At 41.9% G+C, this 25,774-nt stretch overlaps 1 protein-coding gene across 1 annotated transcript in view; it reads left to right on the top strand.

The window, feature by feature from the left end:
* Positions 1-17,859, top strand: part of LOC117360357 (olfactory receptor 1009-like) — a 65,185-nt gene extending 47,326 nt beyond the window's left edge. The window contains exon 4 of the mRNA XM_033944056.1: positions 16,871-17,859. Coding sequence (XP_033799947.1) covers positions 16,871-17,859 — 989 coding nt within the window. The remainder of the gene's footprint in view (positions 1-16,870) is intronic.
* Positions 17,860-25,774: the final 7,915 nt, after the last annotated feature.

Raw genomic sequence — 25,774 nt, 5'->3', positions numbered from 1 at the left:
GGGGGTGGGAGTTCCAGGAGGAGGGATTGGGCATCCCTCCTGCAGGGTTCGTTAGGGACGGGGGTGCCGGGCACATTCATAACCTGGTTTCTTGCATTCTTTTCACAGTTAATGGCCTACCCACTCAAACATAATGATCTCTCCCCTTTTCAGTACACAGCATCAGTTCATCACAACTCACATTCTCCATGTCTAATATCATAAATAGAAATGAAACAGTTCATTTTTCTCTGCTTTTATTATGCATGATTTTAATTGTAATGCACGTGGAGGGCATAATAACAAAAAATGTCTAAGTCCCGTTTTGGCCTAAGCCCTAAATGCTGAAAGTAGAAGCAGGGAAAATGTCCATTCTCTGCATCTACTTTCAGCTATTTAAAAGCCCAGACCTCCACTATGTCTACACTAACAACATATAATCAACCAAAAAAAAGCCTAAGTCCCAAACGCCCAACACAAGAGCTTTTAGGCGAAGGAGGAGCCAGTCCTTCACCTAAAAGCTGTATTCTGTAACCGGTGTCTGTCAAAAAGAACACCGGTTACAGAATCCCCCCCATCAACGATCAAAGCAGGAGAGATAGCCAATCTCTCCTGCTGTGATTCACCCCCCCCCCCCACGATCGGGAAGGAGGGAGCCCAAACCCTTCTACCCTGGCGAGCCGCGACCCTCCCAACATGATCGGGACAGGAGGAGCACAGGGACTCCTGCCCTGGTGAAATCGTGACCCTCCCCTGCAACGATCAGGGCAGGAGGGAGCCCAAGCCCTCCTGCCCTGGCGACCCCTTATCCCTCACCCCCACTAAAATACGGGCAGGAGGGAACCCAGGCACTCCTAACCCGACGCAGCCCCCCCACATTCTGCCCTCCACACTCCCGATCAGCCCCCTGAACACCCTCCCACCCGCCGACCCCGTAACCCCATCCCAACCCCCCACACCCTCCCCCATACCTGAAGAACGTAGACTGGACGGACGGGTCCCAAGCCCGCCCATCTGGCAGGCCCGCCATCCTCAGAATGGTGGGCCTTAGGGCCTGATTGGCCCAGGAACTTCAAGCCCTGCCCACAGGTGAGGCCTGAGGTGCCTGGGCCAACCGGAATAGGCCCAGTTGCCTTAGGCCCCTCCTGTGAGGGGGAGACCTTAGGAACATGGAGGGGTGGATTATGGCAGGAGAGATGGCTCATCTCTCCTGCCACGATTGCGATCACCCACCTCCCTGAACCGCTGCACTTCGGGGTGAGGATCGCGGCCGGGGAGATGCCCTGCCGCAATCCTCACCATGAAGTATCGCGGTTAGGGGAGGTGGGCGATCGCAATCATGGTAGGAGAGATGAGCCATCTCTCCTGCTGCAATCGTTGTGGTAGGAGATAGGCAGGTTGCTGGGGCCACTGAGCCATCTCAGCGGCCCCTTTTTCGGCACTTATACCTGTTTTGACTTGGTCTAAGTCAAAATGTATAAGTGCTGACTAGGCAACGTGCCTAAACCTTTGGTTATACCTGCTGAACGGCTATGTCTAGGTCGGCCCCTCTCCCGCCCTTTCCCTGCCTCTAAAAACTCCTAAGCTGGTTTTAGATACGTCTAAAACCAACTTTGGTTATGTGTACTTGGATGATCAGGCTTTTTGATCATCCAAGTCCATTTATGCCACTTTTTAGATGTTTTTTTTTTTTTATTATGAGCCCCATAGGGTATTGTATAGTGTAGAATATAAATAAATAAATATAGTAAAACCTTGGATTGCAAGTAACTCGGTATGCAAGTGTTTTGCAAGGCAAGCAAAACATTTTATTAAATTTAACTTGATATACAAAGCAAGGTCTTGCAATACAGTACATACAGTATACACACTTCACATCATCACAACTGAGCTGTTGGTTTTTCTCTCTCTCTTTGTCTCTGACACTGCAGGAGTGTAGTGACTGTTCTAAATAAGCAAGGTCTTTTAATATGAGTACATATTTTCTATTAAAATTTTTGGGTAGTAGAGTTTCCATTATTTCTTATGGGGAAATTCGCTTTGATACACGAGTGTTTTGGATTACAAGCATGTTTTCTGAACAAATTATGCTTGCAAATGAAGGTTTTACTGTACCTATCTTCACCAATCTAAGCAGCCTTTTTAGGGTGGGCAATTTGAAAATGCATTCATGGTCAGCAGTAGGTTAATTTCATGACTAGATCAAGTATTCGAACAACAGAAAATAAGGCACAGATCATGCGGGTCTGCCCACTTCCTTAAGGCTCCAATTTGAAAGGTCAGAACTAATAAGTGAATATTGATCCAAATATTAGCTACATAACTTATTGTTAGGGTTCACATTAGGGGGTCACCATTCAGGAAAAAGATCCAGGTGTCAATGTGGATAACACATTTACGTCTTCTACTCAGTGGCAAAAAAGTAATTAATGATTGTTTTGTAATGTGTTTATATATATAGTTTGTAATTTTTTTAATTTTATTATGCATGAAAAGTTGTATTTTGCTTTGTGTAAAGGCAGAATATAAATAATAAACTATAAACACAATATCTAAATGCCTCTTTATAGCTCTATGGCAGTGTCCTGCAAACTTTTCGACGTAGCGGTACACTATACCCGGTGCACTGGCCAGAAGGCACCTGGAAGTATATGGATGTCAAAGTGATGACATCACGCACATGTGCAGAGGCTCTCCAGCCGTGACTCTGAATCTGTGACTGGAAACAACAGAGCACAGATGTAAATGACAAAGTCCACAACTCATATTCTCTTATGAGACCAAAAAGAAGCTGTTATGGTATGGGGTGGTGGGATTTGAACCCATGATCTGTGGAAGATGTGCCTTTAATCACCAAGCCACAGGAGCTTCCATTTAGGTAGGGGTTCATATTTTTTTATTGACAATTTGCCATCTAGGTGCATAATGATGATGCCACAATGATGTCAAGATTATACATCAGACATGTCAACTTGCTCTGAACCACAGTTATTGTGAGTAGGGTTTCTCTTCTTATTTTCTTAAACTTTGTGAATGAGGTTTAGTATGCAATACATTTGTTTATGTGCTTTGTTTGAGTAATGCATTATTATATATCTTTTATATATTATATATTATATATATTATATTATATTATATATATTATATTATATAATGCATTATTATATATCTTTTAACCTTAATATCAAACCCATGGAGGGGCATAATTTAAAAAAAAAATGTCTAAGTCCCCTTTTGGCCTACGGCCTTAAACGTTGAAAATAGAAGCAGGGAAAATGTCCATAATAAAAAGAAACTTCCAAAAGGAGAATTTTTTTGATAATGGCCTGCCTCTAAGGTCAGCTGTTTAAACGCTCACACCACTACGTCTAAACTTATACCCTATAATCAACCTAAAAAAAGCCTAAGCCCCAAACGTCCAAAACAAGAGCTTTTAGGCAAAGGAGGAGCCAGTTCTTTGCCTAAAAGCTGGATTCTGTAACCGGTGTCTGTCAAAAACAATACCGGTTACAGAATCCAACCCCCCCCCCCCCCACACACACACACAACGATCGCAGCAGCCACGATCAGCTCAGCGGTCCCTTTTCGGCACATATACCTGTTTTGACTTGGTCTAAGTCAAAATGTATAAGTGCCGACTAGGCAACCTGCCTCAAGTTTTGGTTATATCTGTTGCACGCCTAGGTCTAGGTCGGCCCACCTCCCGCCACCGCCTGCCCTTTCCCCTCCTCTAAAAACGCCTCTTTTCTCTATGTGCGTTTAGAGGCAGGGGAAAGGCCTAAGCTGGTTTTAGATACGTCTAAAACCAGCTTTGATTATGGGTACTTGGACGATCAGGCTTTTTGATCGTCCAAGTAGCCATTTAGGACACTTTTTAGACGATTTTTTCTTTTGATTATGAGCTCCATACTATATCTGGATGCCTCCAGCATGTCTAACTCATGCCTAACTTGCGCCCATCTAGCACCCAATTCATGCCCAAAAGTAGACCTGGTTTTGCAACATCTACATTTTAGGTGATATTGTAGACGCGTTAGGACGCTGAGTGGCATGAATTTTGTAAATGGATATCCATGTTAAAACCACTCCCACACCTATCACATTAGGCGCAGCTATTTCAGATAGGTGTCTATGAAATTCTGGACACCTATTTTGTGAATCGCGCACAGCCTTAGGACGTCTAACTTTCAATTATTGCTTGTTAAAGTCGTTAATTGGGCTTATTATTCAATTTATTTAGATGCCTAAGTAGTTTCCCTAAGTGTCTCAGGCAAGACCATCTGGAAGTGTGGTCTTACCGTGACATCCCTATCCCGTTGTCTTGGGATAGAATTTTCAAAAATATGGAACTGTCTGTGCTCAGCTGTCTGGCCCCAAAAGAAGGAGGCGGAGTCTTTTCCTTAGATCTTCCTTTTGGAAAATCTTGATCTCAATATAGAGGACCCAAAGGTGCCTAAACCTCGCCGATAATGACAATTTGAAGAATTGCACTGCAAACTGATCTTAGGGGCTGTCAGGGGAGTAGGTACAGGATACCCAAGACTCTTTAGATAGCATCTCTGAGTGGAGTACAGGTGGGTCCCCAGGGAATTCTAAAAGGGCAAAGATAGAGGATGAGTCCTTCAAAGCAGCATGAGCTCAAGTTGTGACTGTAGATGGGAATTGCATTGGAAATAAGGTTGCAACCCTGTACTTCTTCATAATGACGTATAGAGAGTCCAAGGGCAAAAAGGAGGGCAAAAAGGTGGCATAATTCTGGTCCTTATCCCCTTCTAAGACATATTATGCAATTAGTTCATAGTCACTTCTTATGAGCTCACTTGGGGGCATTTAAAACATGGGAAAGGAGAGAGGCAGGTCACTGTTGGAATACCTATGCATGAGTGTGAATGGGCACCTATGCACACAGGAGTCGTTTGTGTTCAAAATCATTTTGAAGGCAGCTGTACCTTCTAGCTATGCCTCTGGTCTCATTCATTGGAAACTCTGTAAATATTATAACACTACTATAACAGAAAAAACATTGGCATCATGACCCTAGGGGGTTATGCTCACTTTGGCAACTCCCTCCCAACAGATAAAATGCTGGATGGAAAAAAAAAACCCCACCCCAGACTTAGTGGTAAAAGAGAAAAACACCAGAATGGCATTAATTATAAAGGTGTCAGTCCCAAGTGATTATTCTGTGAATCATGTTGAGAGAAGATCCTCAAGTACCAAAAAATGCAGTCCGAGACAAAGACAATGTAGCAGAAAGATACAGAAATATATCCCATTGTTTTGGGTGTCACAGCTAGATAAAAAAGAATTTCCAAACACAGCTGGATATTTTGCTTCTAAATGTTATATTATAGCTTATGAACTCGAAAATAAAAATCTTTCTGGCACAATGCAAGTTTTATGGTGAGCATTAGCAGCAAATTTGAGACTATGATCATATTCCACGTGCCCTGGCTTAGGGGTGAAGTTCATTCCTGTCACAGTATGCACAAAACTAACCCATTTGGGAAAATTGCCCCAAGAGTAACCATGAACTTTGCCAACAACATGCATCTTTGAACAATGATGACATAATGCACTTTTCAGCCTGTTTTCCCATTTTTCATTTTGTAGTCTGGAAAAGTCATTTGGGATTTTATCTCGTTGGTCCCAGAAATCTGTTAAATACCTCTGCCTTATCCAAGTCTTTGCTATCAAGAAGATTCCTTGTCACAATGTTAAGAAGAATAAGTAAGTACCGGTATATTTTTCTATGTTCATATTTTGATTAGAAATTCATATAAACATTCAGCTATAGAACTGTATAACCTAAAGCTCTATGCTAAAAGTGATGTTTTTCAACTATTTCATTGTTCTTCTATGATCCATCTCATCTCAAAGAACAGATGTAGAGAGATGAATAATCCAGCAGTCTTAAAGAGGGTAATTTTTATAATATATTTTCCATATACATATTATGTTTTCCATATTTGTGCAAGAGCATTTCAGGAGTATTTCAAGAAGTCTTATTGTACCTTTATGAAGTAGCAAGACAAAAAATTGACCCTGGTTGTTCCACAAATAAAAATCCAGCAGAAAGAAAAGACTCTGTGGAGAGTTGATGTTCAAGATGTAGGCTTTATTTAAAAGTATACTTGGTAATTCAAGAGTTCCCATGCATCTGGTCCTTGATATTTTTATGTGGATTACCAAGTATACTTTTAAATAAAACCTACATCTTGAACATCAACTCTCCACAGAGTCTTTTCATTCTGCTGGGTTTTTATAAAATAGGCATGAAATATAAAAATATTTTGTCATTTTAAAAGATGTCCTATTATTAATTAGTCCTAATGTGAATTTAGAGCTGAATTTATGAAGTAGTGTTCTTATGGGCAGAAAAATAGAAGAAATTAGATCAATATCTTCCTGAAGGTGAATTACATTTTGGAAATGAACTGTGATGCACATTTCAAGTTTTACCAACTGTGATGCACATTTCCAGTGTGATAATGTCCATGTATTTGATGTGTTCTATGATCCCTTTTTTTTTTTTAAGTTCAGAAATGTTTTATTAAAATTTTTTTCAAAACCGCAAACAAAACAGCACATTATGATCCTGATAAAATGGGTTCCTGACTATACCATCATTAAACATCTTGAATAATCTGATGTAGACACAAGACCACATTCAATTGGAAGAGGGTCTTTATGGTCGTTATGAATAAAGTAGGCATATATTTTCTCTGAAAATTGCCCAGGAAAAAGTACCTGCAGATCTTTGTACCTGCTTTTGTGTGAGTACATTTTCCACAAAAAAATCCCCAAAACAAAATAAAAAATAAATACAAAATCTTATGGCTCCTTTTGCAAAGTTGCAGGAACAAGCGCACCCATTTTTCTAAGACTGAATTTCCATTTTCCAGCAATGCCAGTGCACTGATTGTGTTCTCTGGTAAGCCCTTTGAAGCTGCAGTAAGCACACGTTAGTGCCTACCACAGCTTAGTAAAAGGAGCCATTAAGTTTCCAAATGCTGAATTCATCTATTTTGTCCTCAAACTATCCCACCCATATGTAAAACTACAAATGATGCAGAGCAGCGTGTGTGTTTTTTATCTGAATGCTGGGAGGACAACTTTAAAGTTGGTGGTAGGGATAAAAGCCATGTTGGAATTCAAAAGATATGGGATAGACACAGAGGATAAATGCCCAAACACAAATAATGGAAACCTGTGAAAAATTACTTCATCTTACATGAAATATTCCACTTGAAAAAAAGAGCATAGTATTATAAGCAACTCATGCATGTAACTGCTCATAGTATAACAGTCTATTTAATGCTCTACATGTGGTAAAAAATTTAAAACAATTGTGAGAAAATGAGGAAAAGCCTCAGAGCACAGCCTAGAACACCCATTCTCACAGGCCAACTAGTGCTACCTCATAGGCATAAAAACCTTGCAGACACTGAAAAATATACATTTTCTATTGAACTTTGAAAGAGTCTACCATCAGCAATGCTCTCATTGGTACAATGACATTTCTGTTGAAGCAGTCATTAAAACACCATTTTGAAACAATTTAAGATAAGTTTTTATTGCATTACTTTAAGCTCTGTTTGAACAATTTTTTAAATAATTTTGATTACAGTATATGGATTTTTTTTTGCCTGTGAGGTAGCATTAGTTGTTCCAGAATGTGCTCTGATGCTTTCCCTCCTTTTCTCACAATTGTTTTATTATTTTACTACAGCTCTTTTTCTTAAATAGACACAAAGGATCCCTATATAGCAAGAGGAAAAAATAAACCTTAAATGATTTTCACATTTCAAGATAGGCATAGAGGGAGTAGCATAGAGGCACAGAGGGGCTGATTCTGTATAGGATGCCAGTCTCAGCAGCCGCCTAAGAAGCGGCTGAGAATCACACACTGGCATCCTATATAGAATTGTGTCTGTCATAAAGAACAGATGCCTTACCCCCCCGATTCTGTAACCAGTGCTGGTTACAGAATCATGCCTGCCTGATCACAAAAATAGGTGGCTCGGCCATTTATCTTTGCCATTGGCTGATCATGGCAAGGGAATACCTATTCAGCTGAGCTGGCAGGACTTCCCAAAGCCGCAGCTTAGGGGAGTCCTGTCCTGCTTTCCTGCAGTGAGTGAGCTGGCTATGGCAGAGAACCACCCCCCGATATCCACATCCACATGGTAGGAGGGATGCCCACTTCCTTATGTCTGACAACCCCCAATATGGATACCCCCTGACATTGGCAGGAGGGATGTCCATTTCCTGCTGCTGGCCCCCATGAACCCCTGACATCCCACCCTGAACACCCAAACATCCCCTCACAAAACCCCAACACTCATAACAACCTGCCTGGATACCCCCAACAACCCCTACCTCCCGTATCTTTAGAAGTAAGACTGGCTGGAAGGATGCCTACTCACGCTCACTGGCAGGCCCACCTCTTCAAAATGGTGGGCTTCCCGTTCCCGGTGCATTCTGGGATGCACCAGGGAGAGGCCTAATGCCCTGATTGGCCAAGATCCCTAAGGCCTCTCCCAGGGCATCCTAGGATGCCTAAGGCCCCAGGGAAAGAGGCTTAAGGCCCTGATTGGCCCAGATGCCTATGGGAGGGGCCTTAGGGATCTGGGCCAATCAAGGCATTAGGCCCCTCCCTGGTACATCCCAGGATGTACAGGGAAGGCCCATCATTTTAAACAAGTGAGCCTGTCGGCTGGAAGGAGTAGACATCTCTCTGGAAGCTATGCTTCTAAAGGTATGGGGGTGTGAGGGGTGCTGGGGTGAGGTGTTGGGGTTTTGGGAGGGTGTCAGGATGGGGTGTTTGGGGTTTCAGCGGGTGTCAGGGTTTTGGGAGTAAGGGGGGCAAGCAGCAGGAGGGAGTGGGCATTCCTCCTGTTGATCTTATGGGGAGTCCGTGTTGGGGGTATCAGACAGGAGGGAGAAGGCATCCCTTGTACCACTTCCTACAATTAGAATGCCCATTTGCAGAATCAGGCCCAGACCATCAGGTACAGCCCTAAACAAAGATACAGAGGGGGCAAGCCTATAAATGGGTGCCTCGATTTAGGAACCCTGATGCCATAGGCTGATAATTTATTCTATAATTGCATCTTGGTACCTACATTCCATTATAGAATCCAGTACAAGGGGCTGCTGTAAAGTTCTAATCTAATCCTTAGGTTTGTATACCGCATCATCTCCACGTTCGTAGAGGTTGACGCGGTTTACAGTAGGAGAAATAGGAAGGAACTACAACAGAGAGTTAGAGGTAGAAGTGTGAAGAAAATTTAGAGGACTTGGGATGCCCTCAGCCCAACCAAAAAAGCTGGGACAGTCTCCATCAAGGGCTATACACTTAGAGCTCCTTTTACTAAGCTGCGGTAGAGTTTTTGTGCGTGCTGCAGATTAGCTCATGCTAACCCCCATGCTACGCAGAAAAACTAACGCCAGCTCAATGGAGGCATTAGCGTCTAGCACGCGCTAAAACCACTAGTGCAGCTTAGTAAAAGGAGCCCTTAATCCAGCAATTTTCTACTTTTTTCAGTCTGCATTTTTCTGATGGAACAAAAAAGCAGACTATGTCTATAGCCCTCCATGGAGACTGCCCCAGCTTTGTTGGTTGGGCTGAGAACTTTTCAGCAACCCCAGATTCCATTATTGAATATTCCATTATAGAACCCTGTATTGATGTCCTTAACTATACATCTAATGCAACTGTGTGCACCCAAATGTAGCAAATGTATGTGTAACAATGTATTCTGTAAGTTGTATGTTTAAAAGGCAGCTCTGCTCATGCTCTTCTCATGTATCACCCATGTAAATACTGACATTTACATGACATGACATTTACATGACATTTACAAATCATGCCACTTACCCATGCCCTTACGGAATAGCGCTTAGGTGTTTTGCTGTTATGCATGGGTGAATTCGTCTATCGGGCACTATAAGACCAAGTTGAGACCGACAATGTGGAAACTATGTGGTCAACCCTGAAATCTACCTTGCACGAAGCGACAAACTGCTATATAAAAACAGTAAGCAAACGACGGAGAAACAATAGACCTCAGTGGTTCACTGCGGAGATCTCGGACCTCATTAAGAAAAAGAAAAAGGCATTTATTTCCTACAAACAATCAGGAAATGGGGAGGCTAGAAAAGACTATCTGGCCAGGTCCAAGGCTGTCAAAACGGCAGTCAGAGTGGCCAAGCTTCGAATAGAAGAGAACCTAGCAAAGAACATTAAGAAGGGGGATAAATCCTTTTTCAGATATATTAGTGACAGAAGAAGAAACACGGATGGAATAGTACGCCTCAGGACACCAGAAGGGAATTATGTAGAATCGGATTCCGACAAAGCCGAACTGCTAAATGAATACTTCTGCTCGGTCTTTACCTGCGAGGCACCAGGGTCCGGTCCGCAGTTGTAAGCAAGGCAATGCACGGAAGACCCGTTTTGAAACTTCATATTTACACCCAGCAGCGTCTACTGCAAACTATCAAGACTCAAAGTGAACAAAGCCATGGGACCGGACAATCTACACCCCAGGGTGCTTAGAGAGTTATGTGATGTCATGGCAGAGCCGTTATCCATCCTCTTCAATCTTTCCCTGAGTACGGGAAGAGTCCCCTTGGATTAGAAAACAGCTAACGTCATCCCATTTCACAAAAAGGGCTGCAGGGCGGAGGCTGCTAATTACAGACCGGAGAGTCTCACATCCGTAGTGAATAAACTCATGGAAACATTAATTAAACGTAAATTAGATACAGTCCTGGATGAGGAGAATCTAGGGGATCCCCACCAATATGGATTCACTAAGAGTAGGTCCTGCCAATCTAATCTAATTAGCTTCTTTGACTGAGTAACAAGGAAGCTGGATGCCGGGGAGTCCCTAGACGTCGTGTACTTGGACTTCAGTAAAGCTTTTGATAGCGTCCCACACCGCAGGTTACTGAGCAAGATGAAATCAATGGGACTGGAAGAAACTCTAACTGCATGGGTCAACGATTAGCTAAGTGGTAGACTTCAGAGGATAATAGTAAACGGTACCCTCTCCAAAACTTCGGTGGTGACCAGTGGAGTGCCGCAGGGCTTGGTATTAGGTCCGATCCTATTCAACATATTTGTAAGTGATCTGACTCAGGGGCTTAAAGGTAGAATAACATTGTTCGCCGATGACACCAAATCTGCAACATAGTAGGTAAAAGCACTTTGCCCAACAGTATGATGCAAGACATACTTCTACTGGAACATGGTCCTCGACTTGGCAGCTTGGCTTCAATGCAAAAAAATGTAAGGTCAGGCAGCAGAAATCTGTGCAGAACTAAATGGCGAGACCTTAACCAAGACTGTAGCGGAACGGGATTTAGGAGTGATAATCAGTGAAGACATGAAAATTGCCAATCAGGTAGAGAAGGCTTCATCCAAGGCTAGACAAATGATGGGTTGCATCTGCAGAAGCTTTGTTATCCGGAAGCCCGAAGTCATCATGCCGTTGTACAGATCCATGGTGAGACCTCACCTGGAATATTGTGTTCAATTCTGGAGGCCACATTACCAAAAAGATGTGCTGAGAGTTGAGTCGGTTCAAAGAATGGCCACCAGGATGGTCTCGGGGCTTAGGGATCTCCCATATGAGGAAAGGGTGAATAAATTGCAGCTGTACTTGCTCGAGGAACATAGAGAGAGAGGAGACATGATTGAGACGTTTAAATATATCACAGGCCGTTTCGAGGTGGAAGATGATATCTTCTTTCTTAAAGAACCATCGGCCACAAGAGGGCATCCGCTGAAAATCAGAGGAGGGAAATTTCATGGCGACACCAGGAAGTATTACTTCACCGAAAGGGTGGTTGATCATTGGAACGAACTTCCACTGCAGGTGATTCAGGCAACCAGCGTGCCAGATTTTAAAAGTAAATGGGATACACATGTGGGATCTCTAGAGGGGTAAAGTCGAGGGGGGGTGGGTGATTAGAGTGGGCAGACTTGATGGGCTATGGCCCTTTTCTGCCATAATTTTTCTATGTTTCTATGTTTCTTCTATGTTTCTATTCATATAAGTGTACACTTGTTTCAAATTTGACATTATTCTGAACACTAGCGCAGAGAAACAACTGCGGCTGGAAGGAGGAGAGAGATGGCCAGAAGGCAAACAACTTCTGGAGGGAGGCACATACTTGAGGCACAGAATGGAGAGAGGGAGGGAGAAAGAGGGGTGCATTGGAACTCGAGAGGGAGCACAAACTTCATATGAAGGATGGAAGGAAGGAGGGAGCATGAACTTGGGACACAGAATGGAGGGAGGGAGGGGAGCATGGGCCAGAAGATGAAAGAATGGAGGGAGTGAGAGAAAGAGATGCTGAAGTGGGGGAGATAATAGAAAGGGAGAATTGAGTGTCAGGGTGAGAAGGAAAGAGAGATGGTGTACATTGGAAGATGAAGAAAGAAGAGAGTTGTTGGGCATAGGGAGGGAGAGAGAATTATTGGACTTGGTGGTGGAAGAGGAGTGAGGTAGAGATACATAGGGAAAAGAGAGATGAGAGAGAGTAATGTTAGATGTGGTGGAAGAGAGGGAACAGTGGGATGGATGAAAAGGGATGCAAGAGGGGCCTCAAGGAGGTGGAGAAGGTTGGAAAAATACTAGGATCTGAATTACATACAAATTCAATTTAAGAACGGTTAAAAAAGAGAACCTGTTCTTAACCCAGGGACTGCCTGTATATGAATATTGGAGTAGATTTCTGTAGTTGAAATACTAAGCTATTATTGTATTTTAATATTTTTTTATAAACTGTTTAAATATATCGTGTTAAGCAGTATATAAAATAATCAAATCCAATTTTAAAAAGCCATAAAGTGGCAGAAAGACGTCTCAAAAAAATATCTAAGTTGCAATTTTTGTAATTTGGATTTGAGACTTTTTTCCCACAGTTTGTCCACATTTCAAAGGGGTGTATTTTGGGAGTGTTTTGAGCAGAACTTGGGTATTTAGAAAGCAAGACACTTTTCAGCCATAATGAACAAAACCCAAATATTCTGTTTCGATAATGATTGAGTTACAAAACAGTGCCTTAAGTGCCAAAAAGATGCCCAGATGATTATTTGAGGGATTAAGGCATGACCCTCTTTCATTCCCCCAGTGGTCACTGACCCCTTCCCACCTCCCTAAGATATGAAAGTGACAGTAAAAATACCCAGCTCTATGACAGCTTCAGATATGATGGTCATTCTTTTTCTCACAGCAAGCAGGTACCAGGAATAGGCTAGTAGTCCGTGCAGTGGACTGTAGAGAGGGGGCCCAGGGCCATATCCTGTTCTTACTAGTAAACTTCTGGTAAAAAGTGTGATCTCTCCACAAGCCATTAGATACCTGCAGTACATATAGGTGATACCTGCAGGCTTGAGGGCTATTGTGGTGATGCACAGTGAGATACATTTGGCCTTTTATGCTCCTGTAGTGCCTAGGCTACCCTACTTCTCTACTGGGATGTCTATGTGGTCATCCCAGCAGAGAGGTATACTAAGAATACTGGTCCTTAGACATCCCAATGGGTTGTTTGTGTGTTTTTCCCTAGGACATTTTTATTTCGAAAATGGTACTTAATGAAAGACACACTGAACATAAACATGTCTAGAATGTAAAGTGCTGCGTACGCCTTTCGGCGCTATAGAAATAATAAAAAGTAGTAGTAGTAGTAGTAGTAGAGAAACGTGATTTTCCTAACAAAAAGACAGATGTTTTCTGGTTCAAAAATCACCATGTTTGCCACTATTTTTGGATATTTTTCACAAAGCATCCCAAATTGGACTTAGACATCATATCAAAATTGCCCCTGAAATTTTTTTTAATATTGGCAACAATCTGACATGAACTGAAAGATTGACAATGATAACCTTTTTTATTGAATATTGTGTTATGCCTATTAAATCTTATATTGTTTACAAAATTATTTCTTTCATGTATGTTTTATATTTGTGATACTAATGAATTTTTTTAATATTGCTTTTTAATTAATTATCCCCCCTTTTACAAAGCCATTTGGCAAAAGTCCCAAAGCCCAGATAGCACACCAGCAGCCGCTAGCATGGATTTGTAAAAGGGGGTATATTTATCTTGCTCTATATCACCTTGAGTGAATTCCTTCACAAAGATTGCAAGTAAATTCTAATAAATAAATGTATGTTGTTGCCCACCAGGCCTCTAGTCAGGACAGCAGCTGGTGGGGACTAGATTCAGATCCCTGGCGTGTTCCCCTGGAACTAGGGTAACCCTTTGGAGTAAACACCGGCCTGGGAGCTTGCCCAGGTCCAACCGATATGCTGGCTGTAGTAGCCAAACACACCACCATACAGAACAAGTAGTGAAAAGAAAAAAGTAGTCTTTATTTAGCCCTTTCACTGGGCTTAAAGCAAAATAGTCAGGCTGGCAATTGTAAATCACAAAGGCAATCCACACCACAGTTTTCATGAAACTCAAAAAAGAAAACTTTACAGAGAAACATGCAATGCCAAACAGAAAGAAGATACACCATAAACTGTACCACTGAATGTAGCTGTTTGCAATGGCTTGTGCTGCAGGTGGTCTCACAGGTTTAATCAGGTCCTGTAATGGCTTTATGCTGGTAAGTACTTCAAAGAAAGGAAGGTTGGTTGAAGTGGTAAGTGAGGTCTGGCTTGAACAAAGGAGAAGAAATTCACAAATTAGCATTTATAAAAAAAAAAACCAACTCATAATAAATGCCAATCCTCTTGGTCTGACTTCCAGGGCTCTTGAGCCTTCTCCCCTTCTCCCCATTCCCAATAGACCACACCTGGCTGCAATTACTGCCAAATTGGGCAGTAGGAAAAAACAAACTTCACAGCCAAAAAGATATGCAGTAAAAGAAAAAAAACTCCAAAACACTGATAGGGGTAAAAGAGACACAACTCCCCCCAAGTCAGCTTCCTGCTTTTTCCTATAGAAGTTTCGGCTTCCCAGCCCCCATTTACACCAAACAGGCAAAGCAGAAAAAACAATTCAAAAACAGTTCATAGGTTTAACCTTTCAGGGACCCACCTCCATAACTTCAGGAAGGTAACTGACCTCCTCTGGCCCACAGGTGGTATCCATAGCTTCCCAATCTGGTGGTTCCCTGGAGGTTTGGGGTGATGCCAGTCCCTCCTCAAGCATGTCCACCTCTTGGCCCAACCATGGCTCAGCAAGGCACTGCTTTGCTCCCTTGGTCCTTTCCACCAGCTCCTCCAGCACTGCTCCTGAGGCTGTTTCACCTGCTTCTCTTGCTCCTCCTCCGGCTCTCTCTCTAGCTGTTCTAAGCCCTGCATTTTATGCTTGGAAGAACCACGCCCGCTGCACCTGGAGCAGAGGAGGGGAACTGATTGTCTAAGCTTTGGAGCCTGGCTTCCTCCATACTGCTTTTTAAGGGACTGTCTAAAAATAACAGGCTTCTCTTTAAAGTCAGTAAACCTTCTTGGCTCAGAAATACACTTCCCCCTCCCCATTAGTGGTTTCCGTACTCACGGTTTCACATAATCGCGATTTTTTTTGGGGGAGGAAGAGAGAACCCCCCCCATATTTTCGCCTTCCCCCTAGCATCCCGGCCTTACCTGGTGGTCTAGCAGGCTTTCGGGGCAGAAGCGATCTTCCTACACTCCTGCCCCGTGTAGATCGCCAATAGGAAATGGCTGTGGAGAGTTCCTGTTGTAGTCTCGAGAGACTACGGGAACTCACAGCAGCCATTTCCTAATGGTGATCTGCATGGGACAGGAGCGTAGGAAGATCGCTCCTGCCCCGAAATCCCGCTAGACCACCAGGTAAGGCCGGAAAGGCGGGAGGGAGGCGGGGGTGGGTCAGAGACGGATATTCATGGTTTTTCACCATTCGCGGTCCGGCTCTGCCCCTATCCCCCGCAAATAAAGAGGGAGATGTGTAAACCTTTCCTGAGGTCTCCTTTGTGTGCGGCTAGGTAACCAGTCCCTAACTTGCTCAGCTTTACTGCCTGGGGAGTAGTCAGCTAACTCCTGACTATGGATACTGACTTGGTCTGCTCTTTTGGTAAGGGACCGTAAGTTCCTAATGCTGCCTTTTCTTGGGAGTAAGCCAGCACCAGTGCTGGGTTGGTCACAATGTATGTATGTGTTCTTCTTGCTTTACATTTTACTTCTTAAAGGGGCCCTTTTTCTATATCACATTAAGTGCTAAGTGTACTTTACATGAGAAAAATGGCTAATGCAGGATGCATTAAGCATTGTGCATTTGTATTGGCAAAAGCCTGGGGTAATTGGGTGCTATTTATTTTGCGGGGATGTAAGTATGTCATGGGCAGAGAATTTGCATGGAAGCGTAAACTAATTAGCTTGCAGATATTACTGCATGCTAACTGGTTTATGTGGGCTTAATTACTACCTCCAAAATAGGCTCCTGTATTATTTTCAGTTGCTATGTGCTGTCAACATTAGATCAAGGCCTGAAAAAAAAAATTAAAGTTGGAATAGACATGGCTTTAGCATGTGGAAATGTCCCATAATACAGTGTGCTAAGACCATTTTCTACCACAGCTTAATAAAAGAGCCCCAAAGACTTTTGTGAAAAATGGCCATGTTGGTTTTACATTGTTCTATAAAGACTTTTTCATATTTACTTCATTCTAGTGGATTCTTTGGTGTGGAGGGGCAAAACACTAGCTGCCTTTCATAAAACATGACCACTTTTATTTAAATACTCTTCTACAGAACTATGAGTTGTAGATTATGATCGTATTACTTAATTTAAGGAAATAATATGCAGATTAGATGACATTGTTATAATTACCATTTTCTTTTACCTCTTCTCATTTCAATAGCTAATCAGAATTTAAAAAATGGAAAAGAAAAATCATTCTGAAGTGACAGAATTCATCATTCTGGGGTTCTTTGAGTTTCCTGAGATGCAGTTCCTCCTTTTCCTTGTGTTTTTGATTATTTATTTGATGTCTTTGACAGGGAACCTTCTCATTATAATCACTGTTTGCTCCAATTCCTATCTGCACAGTCCTATGTTCTTCTTCCTCATCAACTTGTCCTTCCTCGAAATCTGTTATGTGACTGTCACGGTACCTAAATTGTTAGCAGTGCTCATAGCAGAGAATAAGACCATCTCTTTTGCACAGTGTATGATACAGATGTATCTGTTCCTGGTCTGTACAGATGTTGAGATCAATCTGCTTACCTCAATGGCCTATGATCGCTATGTTGCGATTTGCGATCCCTTGCATTATACCATCATCATGAACAGGAAAGTCTGCATAGGTTTAATCATTGTTTCATGGACAATTGCATTTCTAGATCCAGTTCCCCACATTACTTTTGCTTCACAATCATCTTTCTGTACGTCCAACAAAATTAACCATTTCTTTTGTGACTTGACAGCATTGATGACTCTGTCATGTTCAGGGACTTCTGTCATTGAAATTATTAATTATATTGAAGGTCCAGTTTTAGGTTTTACCCCTTTCATATTAACAATCATATCATATGTGTACATTATTTCTGCTATCCTAAAAATCCAGTCTGCTAAGGGGAGACAAAAGGCCTTTTCTACCTGTTCCTCTCACCTTATAGCTGTTCTGTTATTTTATGGGACCTCTTTTGGTGTGTATCTGAGACCCAAGTCTGCTTACTCCATGGATCTTAACAAACTGTTTACTGTAGTGTATATTACTGTAATTCCACTGCTGAACCCCTTGATTTATAGTCTCAGAAATAAGGAGCTGAAAGGAGCTTTATGGAAAGCAACCAGAAAAACCAAAAGCTATCTTTCATTCAGAATTAATAAAATGCTGCACACTGTATTTGATGATAATATCTCAACAATAAGTAAAATGTACAGGAGATAATTTTATTATATGGTGCCTGTAAAAGATGTCAGATAACTATATATAATGTGCCTATTTTACAAAGGCAACATAGGTGCCTATATGTCTTTTAAAAACAGGCTCCTACAATGACCTCTGATTCTACACAAATTTTCTTGCACACATTTACACCAAAAATGTGTACACATGCGCATAGCTCTATGTAAGTATATGTATATTTTAAAAATCATGGCATAATACTCAGCTAATCGAATCGAATCTAATATAAGTGTGTCGTGCAAACCTAAACAGGCTCAAGGTGACTTGCAGTAGGAAAAGGGTATCTTGGGGCATAGAGGGGAGGGAAGTAGGAAGGAAGAGAAAAGGAGAAGAAGAACCTTATCATACTAAGCAAAAATGAACAGGTACATGTGGCGATCATGTGAAAATTAATTGTCAAAGAGTACAGTTTTCAGTTTCTTCTGGAATAGGGCATGGTTGGGTTCTGTTCTAATTGTTTCTGCTAGGCCATTCCAAATTTTGATTCCTAGGAAGTTGAGCATGGATTGGAATGTTCTTCTATTCTCAAGGTTTTTTTGTCGAGGGGAGGTTCAATTGAATCCTGTTAAGAATTCTGCAAGAGGTGGACCATGCATCAGAGAAGAGCTTGATAAGGGGGGGGGGGGGGGCGGCTGAGTAACCTTATATTATGTGATGTATGATACGGGATGTTTTGAATTTTATTCAGGATGAGATGGGTAGCCACTGAAGTTGCTTAAGGTAGGCTGAGATAGAGTCATATTTTTCAGGCCAAAAATGAATCTTATTACAGTGTTTTGCATATGCTGCATTTTGTGGATTAGGATGGTATTGATTCATATGTAGGCAGAATTACAGTAATCCAGTTGGGGCAATATCATCATCTGGAGTCCAGAATGCAGCCTAGGATTTTGGAGTGAGGGTGCTGCCAGATTGGAGAGTGATGCTTGATGGTGCTGTGGAACTAAAGAACTTTGGTTTTGGAGGTGTTTAGCTTCTGTTTTTGGGTTGTTGGCCAGGTTTGGATTTTTTCTGTTGTCTAAGATTTTCTTAGTAGTGTCAGCTTGGTTTTCTGCCGCCGGTATGAGGAGTAGGATGTCATCTGCGTATGACATTATGCTCTCATCTTCAAATTGGATGTCCCCAAGTGAGCTCATGAACAGGTTCAATAGAATGGGAGAGAGCTGGAGCCCTATGGAACTCCATAGAAGGCCTTCCAGCTGTTGGAGTAGACCCCATATTTTTTGACGGTGTATTCTCTCTTTATGAGGAAGTCAGTGAACCAGTTTAGAGCAGTATCTATTTCCCCTATCTCTGAAAGTTTTGTTAGGAGAAGGTGGTGTTCAATGTAGTCAAAGGCTGCGGATATGTCAAATTAGAGAAGTATGGACTGCTGTTTAATTTTGGTTAACAATGTTAAGACGAATTGGGTCTGATGGAGGCAAGAATGTTGTTCTATGTACGCTGCTAGCTGCTTGCTTATGTGGGTTTCAAGAAACTTGGTAAGAATGGGGATGCCAGCAATGGGCCTGTAGTTTGAGGGAGTGGAGAGATCTGTATTTGATGATTTAGGTATCGGGTGAGTGCTATTTTTCCCTTTTCTTCCAGTAGGTGGCCTTGGTTTAGAGATTTGTTTAGGAGGGTGGTAATCCAGATGATGATTTCCTCGGTGCTGATGTGAAGAGGTGGGCGAGGGGGGCAATTGTATGTGGGGCTGCACTGGGTAGATAGCTTGGATATTAGTTTTTTGTGTTAGAGATAGAAATGGTGGAGGAGGACCAAGTTAGATCTGCCTTATTGGGTTTTGAGAGTTGTTTGGATATAGCTGTGGGAGGTGTTTGAGTGGGAGGTTTATTAGCTACTTCAGATTGAACTGTTTTGATCTTATTCAGAAATAAATCTGCTAGTTCTTGGGCTGTAGGTTAGTTGAGATGTCCTGCAGTATCTTGTTTTGGGGGAGTTGTTAGCTGTCATACCAGGAGAAATAATTTTGTTGTTGTTAATGGTTTCAGTTCCTATTTTGTTGGCGTACCATTTCTTGGCTTCAGATATGTTGAGTTTATATTTGTTAATTGCTGCTCTCCATAGCGTTCTGTGGTTTGGTGCTTTGCTCTTTTACCATCTCCTTTCTAGTCATCTGCACAGTTGTTTTTCAGTTCTTAGAGACTCTGTATACCATGGAGAGGTCCGACTTTGTTTTACTTGGCGAGGATGGAAGGGGGTGAGGGCATCTAGTGAATCGATTATAGATTTGTTCCAGTTTGCTAGCATTGCTGTTGTGCTGTTTGATGGTGAGATCAGTGATTTTGTTATTTTGCTCCAGAAGAGGTTTGGGTTAGTTTTTCTTCATAGTAGTTTTACTTCTGTGTTAGCTTTGTTGTTTTAGTTTTCTGTTGAGAGGTTCAAGCTGAAGATGAGAAGGTAATGGTCAGACCAGGGGACAGGGGACCATTTTATGTTAGTAGTAATATTGGTGGGGATGGATGCAAGTATGTCTAGATTGTATCCTTTTTTGTGTGTTGGGCCTGAGGGCATGATCGTGATTTGACAGTCTTCAAGCAGGGTTTTGAGTTTAGAGACATCGTTGATGGTGGTAAGTTGACATCCCCAATGATGAGCAGGTTGGTGTGTTAGCATTCTAGGTTTGTTATTATTTCTAGCAGTATGGTGATAGTGTTTGAATGAGAGTTAGGGGGCCTATAAATCAAAAGGATTCCTATGTTATTTAAAGTAGAGTTGGGCTCGCCCTCTAGTTTACATGCTATGTATTCCAGTTCTGGAAGGGTGGCCAAGTCAGTCTCTGAAATGGTATGCGAGTCTCTGTAGATTATTGCTAGTCCTCCTCCTCACTTGTGTTTCCTAGGGATCTGGAGTATGTTTTATCCCTGCGGGCACATGTGTGGAAGCTCTGGGCAATTTAGTTCTTTTAGTCACATTTCTGTGATGAATGATAGAGCTATGCTGTTAGTTGTGATTAGCTCATTTAAAAGGAATAGTTTGTTTACTACTGATCTTGCATTAACTTACATACATGGGACTGGGGTAACGATTTTGCCATTATTTGGTTTTATATGTTGTTGTTTTGTGGGCTTTGGACTGAAGTTTGTATTGAAGGGAAGTTTTTTCCTTTTATCTGCTGTTGGTATTGTGTTTGTACCAATGTATGGGTATGATGTTTTTGGTGGTATCCATAGCGGTTACTATGCTTGGTTTATAGGTTTAGTTCTTTGGTTGCGTGGGGTGCCATGAGGTGTTGGTGCTGTAGGTAGGAAATGTGTTATGAATTACTGTTATTCTGATAATGTACAGCGCCGGTAGGGCTAGAGCAAGTAGGGGTTTCATCCTGTGATCTGTGTAGAAGTTGGCTCCTGCCATCTGAATTGTTTGGATACCCGGCTGGTGGTATGGGAATTCCGTGTTTAGATGGTCTGTTGGTTGCTTGGGGGTCTGTTGGTTTGGTGCTCTCGATGTACAGCCATTTGGAAGCCACTAACTGCTTTAGGCTAAATTAACCCAAGATATTCATTGCTGGGAAATGTCCAGACTCTGATATTGAATATCCAGGTTAATACGATAACTCAGAAGTTAACCAGGCAGCCTTTTTGCTGTCCTAACTTTACCTGCTTAATTAGGGGCTCTTTAAATAAAATGCATTAGAATCCTGGCTTTATGTATTTTAATGTGGGAATTTCCTGAGCACTAAGCCTAGATTAAATACAGCATAATTTAAGGCTTTTAAAAATATAATCTGGCTGATGTTCAGGCAGCATCCGTCAACCTTTTTATTTAAAGGCTGACTGATGCTGGCTATTTTAGCCCTGGATATTTAGTGCCAGGCCATGTGAGGGCACTGACACTGAATATTGGGGGCTAATTTGTCCAATGCTAGCTGCTGGGGCTTATGTGGGTCCTGGCTGATATTTAATCCGATGCCCGTGGGGTATTATGGTGTTCAAGAGTGCCCACAGATGTTTCTGTAAGAATAGGGCAAAAGAAAAATAAGACCGTGTAATGGAATACTTGTTAGCACTCTGGATTATTATAGTATATTTATTTATGCTCTCCTATAGTTGGATCCTAGTCCTTATCTCCTGAATAAAACTGACAAGCAATGAAATATGACAAATATGAAAAATAAATGCAATTTATTTTAATGCACGTGGTCATAACAGTATAGTGAGGATGCGAGACTTATGCACTGAACAAACTAGGATGCTCAGGAAAAATGCAATAAACCATTTTGCACCATGCATATATACTTCACTTCAGAATAAACATAAGGCTACCCTACAGGCCATAAATCATGCCTCCTAGATTCTTCACTAGAATAACAGAGCTGAGCTTTATACAATCTTTTAATGAAGAGAAATCTTTCAGAGGAGTCAGGCTTCAAATGAACTCTGAAAATGCCACAGTGCAGAGTATAGTCAGATTGAGGGAACCAGGCAGTGGGGTACAAGTTTTAGGGGTAGACACTGGAACTCTTTGCAGCTTGGATTGGTCCACAGAGTCAGACATCTAGGGATCAGACAGAAACTGACCCCTGTGCTCTCTGGAGATACTTCCTCTATATCACTTGGCAGAGGGCTTACCTCTAAAGATAAGATTTTCTTTCTACCTGTTGTCCTTGGTCACTCCAAGAATATCCATATTACATCACCCCAGGTTGCAGTCCCATGACTCTTTGCTCTTTTCCCTAGAAATTGAAGGTTGTTTGGTTCGTTAGTGGCTGGAGGAATTTGAAGGTCATGTGGCTTGTTGGTGGCTAGAGTATCTTGCCTACATTACATTCTGATTCAAGTCATTCATGATGCAATACCAGTGAGGAGTTGCATCACTTAGGTTGGTCATAAGCAGCTCTTGCTAAGGCAGACAAATGTTTATTTTGTTTTAAGGCACAATGCAGGAGGCTGTTAAGCTCTGTACTGAAGCTATATATTGTACAGGTGCTAGCTGAATATTGGCCAGCACCCGAATATCTTTTTGCCCCTTTAAAAACCCCTGATCCCCTTCCCAGCTCCCTGACAAAGCTCGCTCCTTCCCTCTCCATTTCCCCAGCCAGTTGCCATGAAGAAATACCCTTACCCTCAAAACATACTGTACCTACAACCCCTTTGCCATCTATGTAGACCCCCCTCAGATCTACCTGATATAGCTGGTGGTATTCATAAATGATCTAGAAACAGGGACGAAGTGTAAGACAATAAAATTTGCGGACAACACCAAACGATTTAGTGGAGCTCAGACTAAAGAGGACTGCGAAGAATTGCAAAGGGACTTGAACAAACTAGGGGAATGGGCGACGACATGGCAGATGAAGTTCAACGTTGAGAAATGTAAAGTATTGCATCTAGGAAGCAGAAACCCGAGGTACAACTATACAATGGGAGGGATGTTAGTGAATGAGAGTACCCAAGAAAGGGACTTGGGGGTAATGGTGGACATGACAATGAAGCTGACGGCACAGTGCGCAGCGGCCGCTAAGAGAGTGAATAGAATGCTAGGTATAATCAAGAAGGGTATTACAACCAGGATGAAAGAAGTCATCCTGCCGTTGTATCGGGTGATGGTGTGCCCACATCTGGAATACTGAGTCCAATATTGGTCACTGTACCTTAAGAAGGATATGGCGTTACTCGAGAGGGTTCAGAGGAGAGCGACACGTCTGATAAAAGAGATGGAAAACCTTTCATATGCTGAGAGATTGGAGAAACTGGATCTCTTTTCCCTGGAGAAGAGGAGACTTAGAGGGGATATGATAGAGACTTATAAGATCATGAGGGGCATAGAGAGAGTAGAGAGGGACAGATTCTTCAAACTTTCAAAAAATAAAAGAACAAGAGGGCATTCGGAAAAGCTGAAAGGGGACAGATTCAAAACAAATGATAAGAAGTTCTTCTTTACCCAGCGTGTGGTGGACACCTGAATGCGCTTCCAGAGGACGTAATAGGGCAGAGGACGGTATTGGGGTTTAAGAAAGGATTGGACAAGTTCCTGCTGGAAAAGGGGATAGAAGGGTATAAATAGAGGATCACTACATAGGTCCTGGACCTGTTGGGCCGCCGCATGAGCGGGCTGCTGGGCACGATGGACCTCAGGTCTGACCCAGCAGATGCATTGCATATGTTCTTATGTCCATGGAGGTTGTTGACGGCAGGAATGAAGGCCACTTACTCCTGCCTCTTGTGGCTTCCCTGAGAAAATGGTAGCCATCAGGACTGAGATGCACATGGAAATTTAATGAGAGCTACTTAACATCAATAACTGATTGTTCTCAGTAATTATCCATGGATATATTTGTTGCAGAAGAGACTGAATTTATCAAAATGATTCAATCTCTGAAAGAAAATAAAAGAAAGTCAAGAAAAAATAGATGCAGTCATAATATAAACAGGTACTCATGTTATTCTGTAGCATAAATATTTATGGCATGGCAAATTACATTTGGATCTTCTAGAATGTTGAACCACCGCTGATGCTTGATTAATGCCCTCACGGAGGAAGTAATATAAAGGCTTGTAGGGTCATGAAATGGTTAACGGTTGTTTAAAATATTGCTCTGGCCTACATAGCTGAAAACAGTATACAATCTACTGACCTCATCTGCCTAAAATGTATGTCCCTACCTTACCACATTGTAAGCTACGCAGATGACATAACCATTATCCTCCCCTTTGACATCCAAGAACCCATCTCTAATGGACGCCTGAAAACAACACTGGAAACTGTAGAAGAATGGATGATGAACCATAAGCTGAACCTGAATGTGGAGAAAACCAAATTCCTACTACTAGAGAAGGAACAAAAACCATCACTAACAGAACTGGAAGTAAACGCAATCAAATATCCTATACAAAGCACTCTCAAAATTCTGGGAATACAATTAGACAGACGCTGCACAATGCAGACACAAATACACAAAATCATACAAAAAGCATTCTTCACCATGCGAAACCTAAGAAAAATAAGAAAATTCTTTATCAAAGAACACTACAAGATCATTGTACAATCCCTCACACTTAGTACCTTAGATTACTGCAACAGCCTCTACCTACCATGCCCAAACAACATGATAAAACAACTACAGACCGTTCAGAACACAGCCATCAGACTCATCTACTGTCTCAGCAAATTTGACCACATCACCCCCGCCTATGTAGACTCTCACTGGCTTCCGATAAAAGCAAGAACTCAATTCAAGTTCTATTGTCTACTATTTAAAGTAACCCATGGTACTGCCCCCTGTTACCTAAACAACCGCCTATACCGCTACCACTCATCCAGATCAAGGAGAACTCAAAACCTATTCACCTCCCCCCTCATAATGGTATCCGACGTAAGAAACTATAAGACAGCCTTCTAGCGACACAGGCAGCAAAAATTGACCCCACCATCACTAAACTAATGATCAAAACAACAGACATCAAAGTGTTTCGAAAAGAAATCAAAATATTTCTATTCAAAAAACACGTCCCTACTAACTAATCTCCTCCCCTTTCGCACAAGCTCTCCCTCTCGTGAATAACACATTAGTCAACTCCTAGAACCTTACCTTCCAAAAATATTATGATTCCTAAATAAGCATCTACCTCACTATCCAACAAACTTCTTACGTCATTGTTAGGTAATTTCCCTTCTGTAACCCATATATACTGATATTCCCCACTGTATCCTGTTATGACTTGATTCTCTGCTATGTAATTCTTTTGGAAAAATCCAGATATCTTATAATTGAATCCTCTACCACACCATGTAAAGTACATGAATCACTGTTAAGTAATTCTCTAGGTAATCATTGTTACATAATTCTCTCGGTAATGTCCAGATCTCTTCTAATTTGTAATCCGCCTAGAACCGCAAGGCACAGGCGGAATAGAAATCACTAATGTAATGTAATGTAATGTAATAAGAGTTTGAG

This window comes from Geotrypetes seraphini, chromosome 5 (genome assembly GCF_902459505.1).
Source record: "Geotrypetes seraphini chromosome 5, aGeoSer1.1, whole genome shotgun sequence".
Lineage (NCBI taxonomy): Eukaryota > Metazoa > Chordata > Amphibia > Gymnophiona > Dermophiidae > Geotrypetes > Geotrypetes seraphini.
Note: the sequence above shows the minus strand (reverse complement) of the source record. Positions and strands in the feature narration are given on the sequence as shown.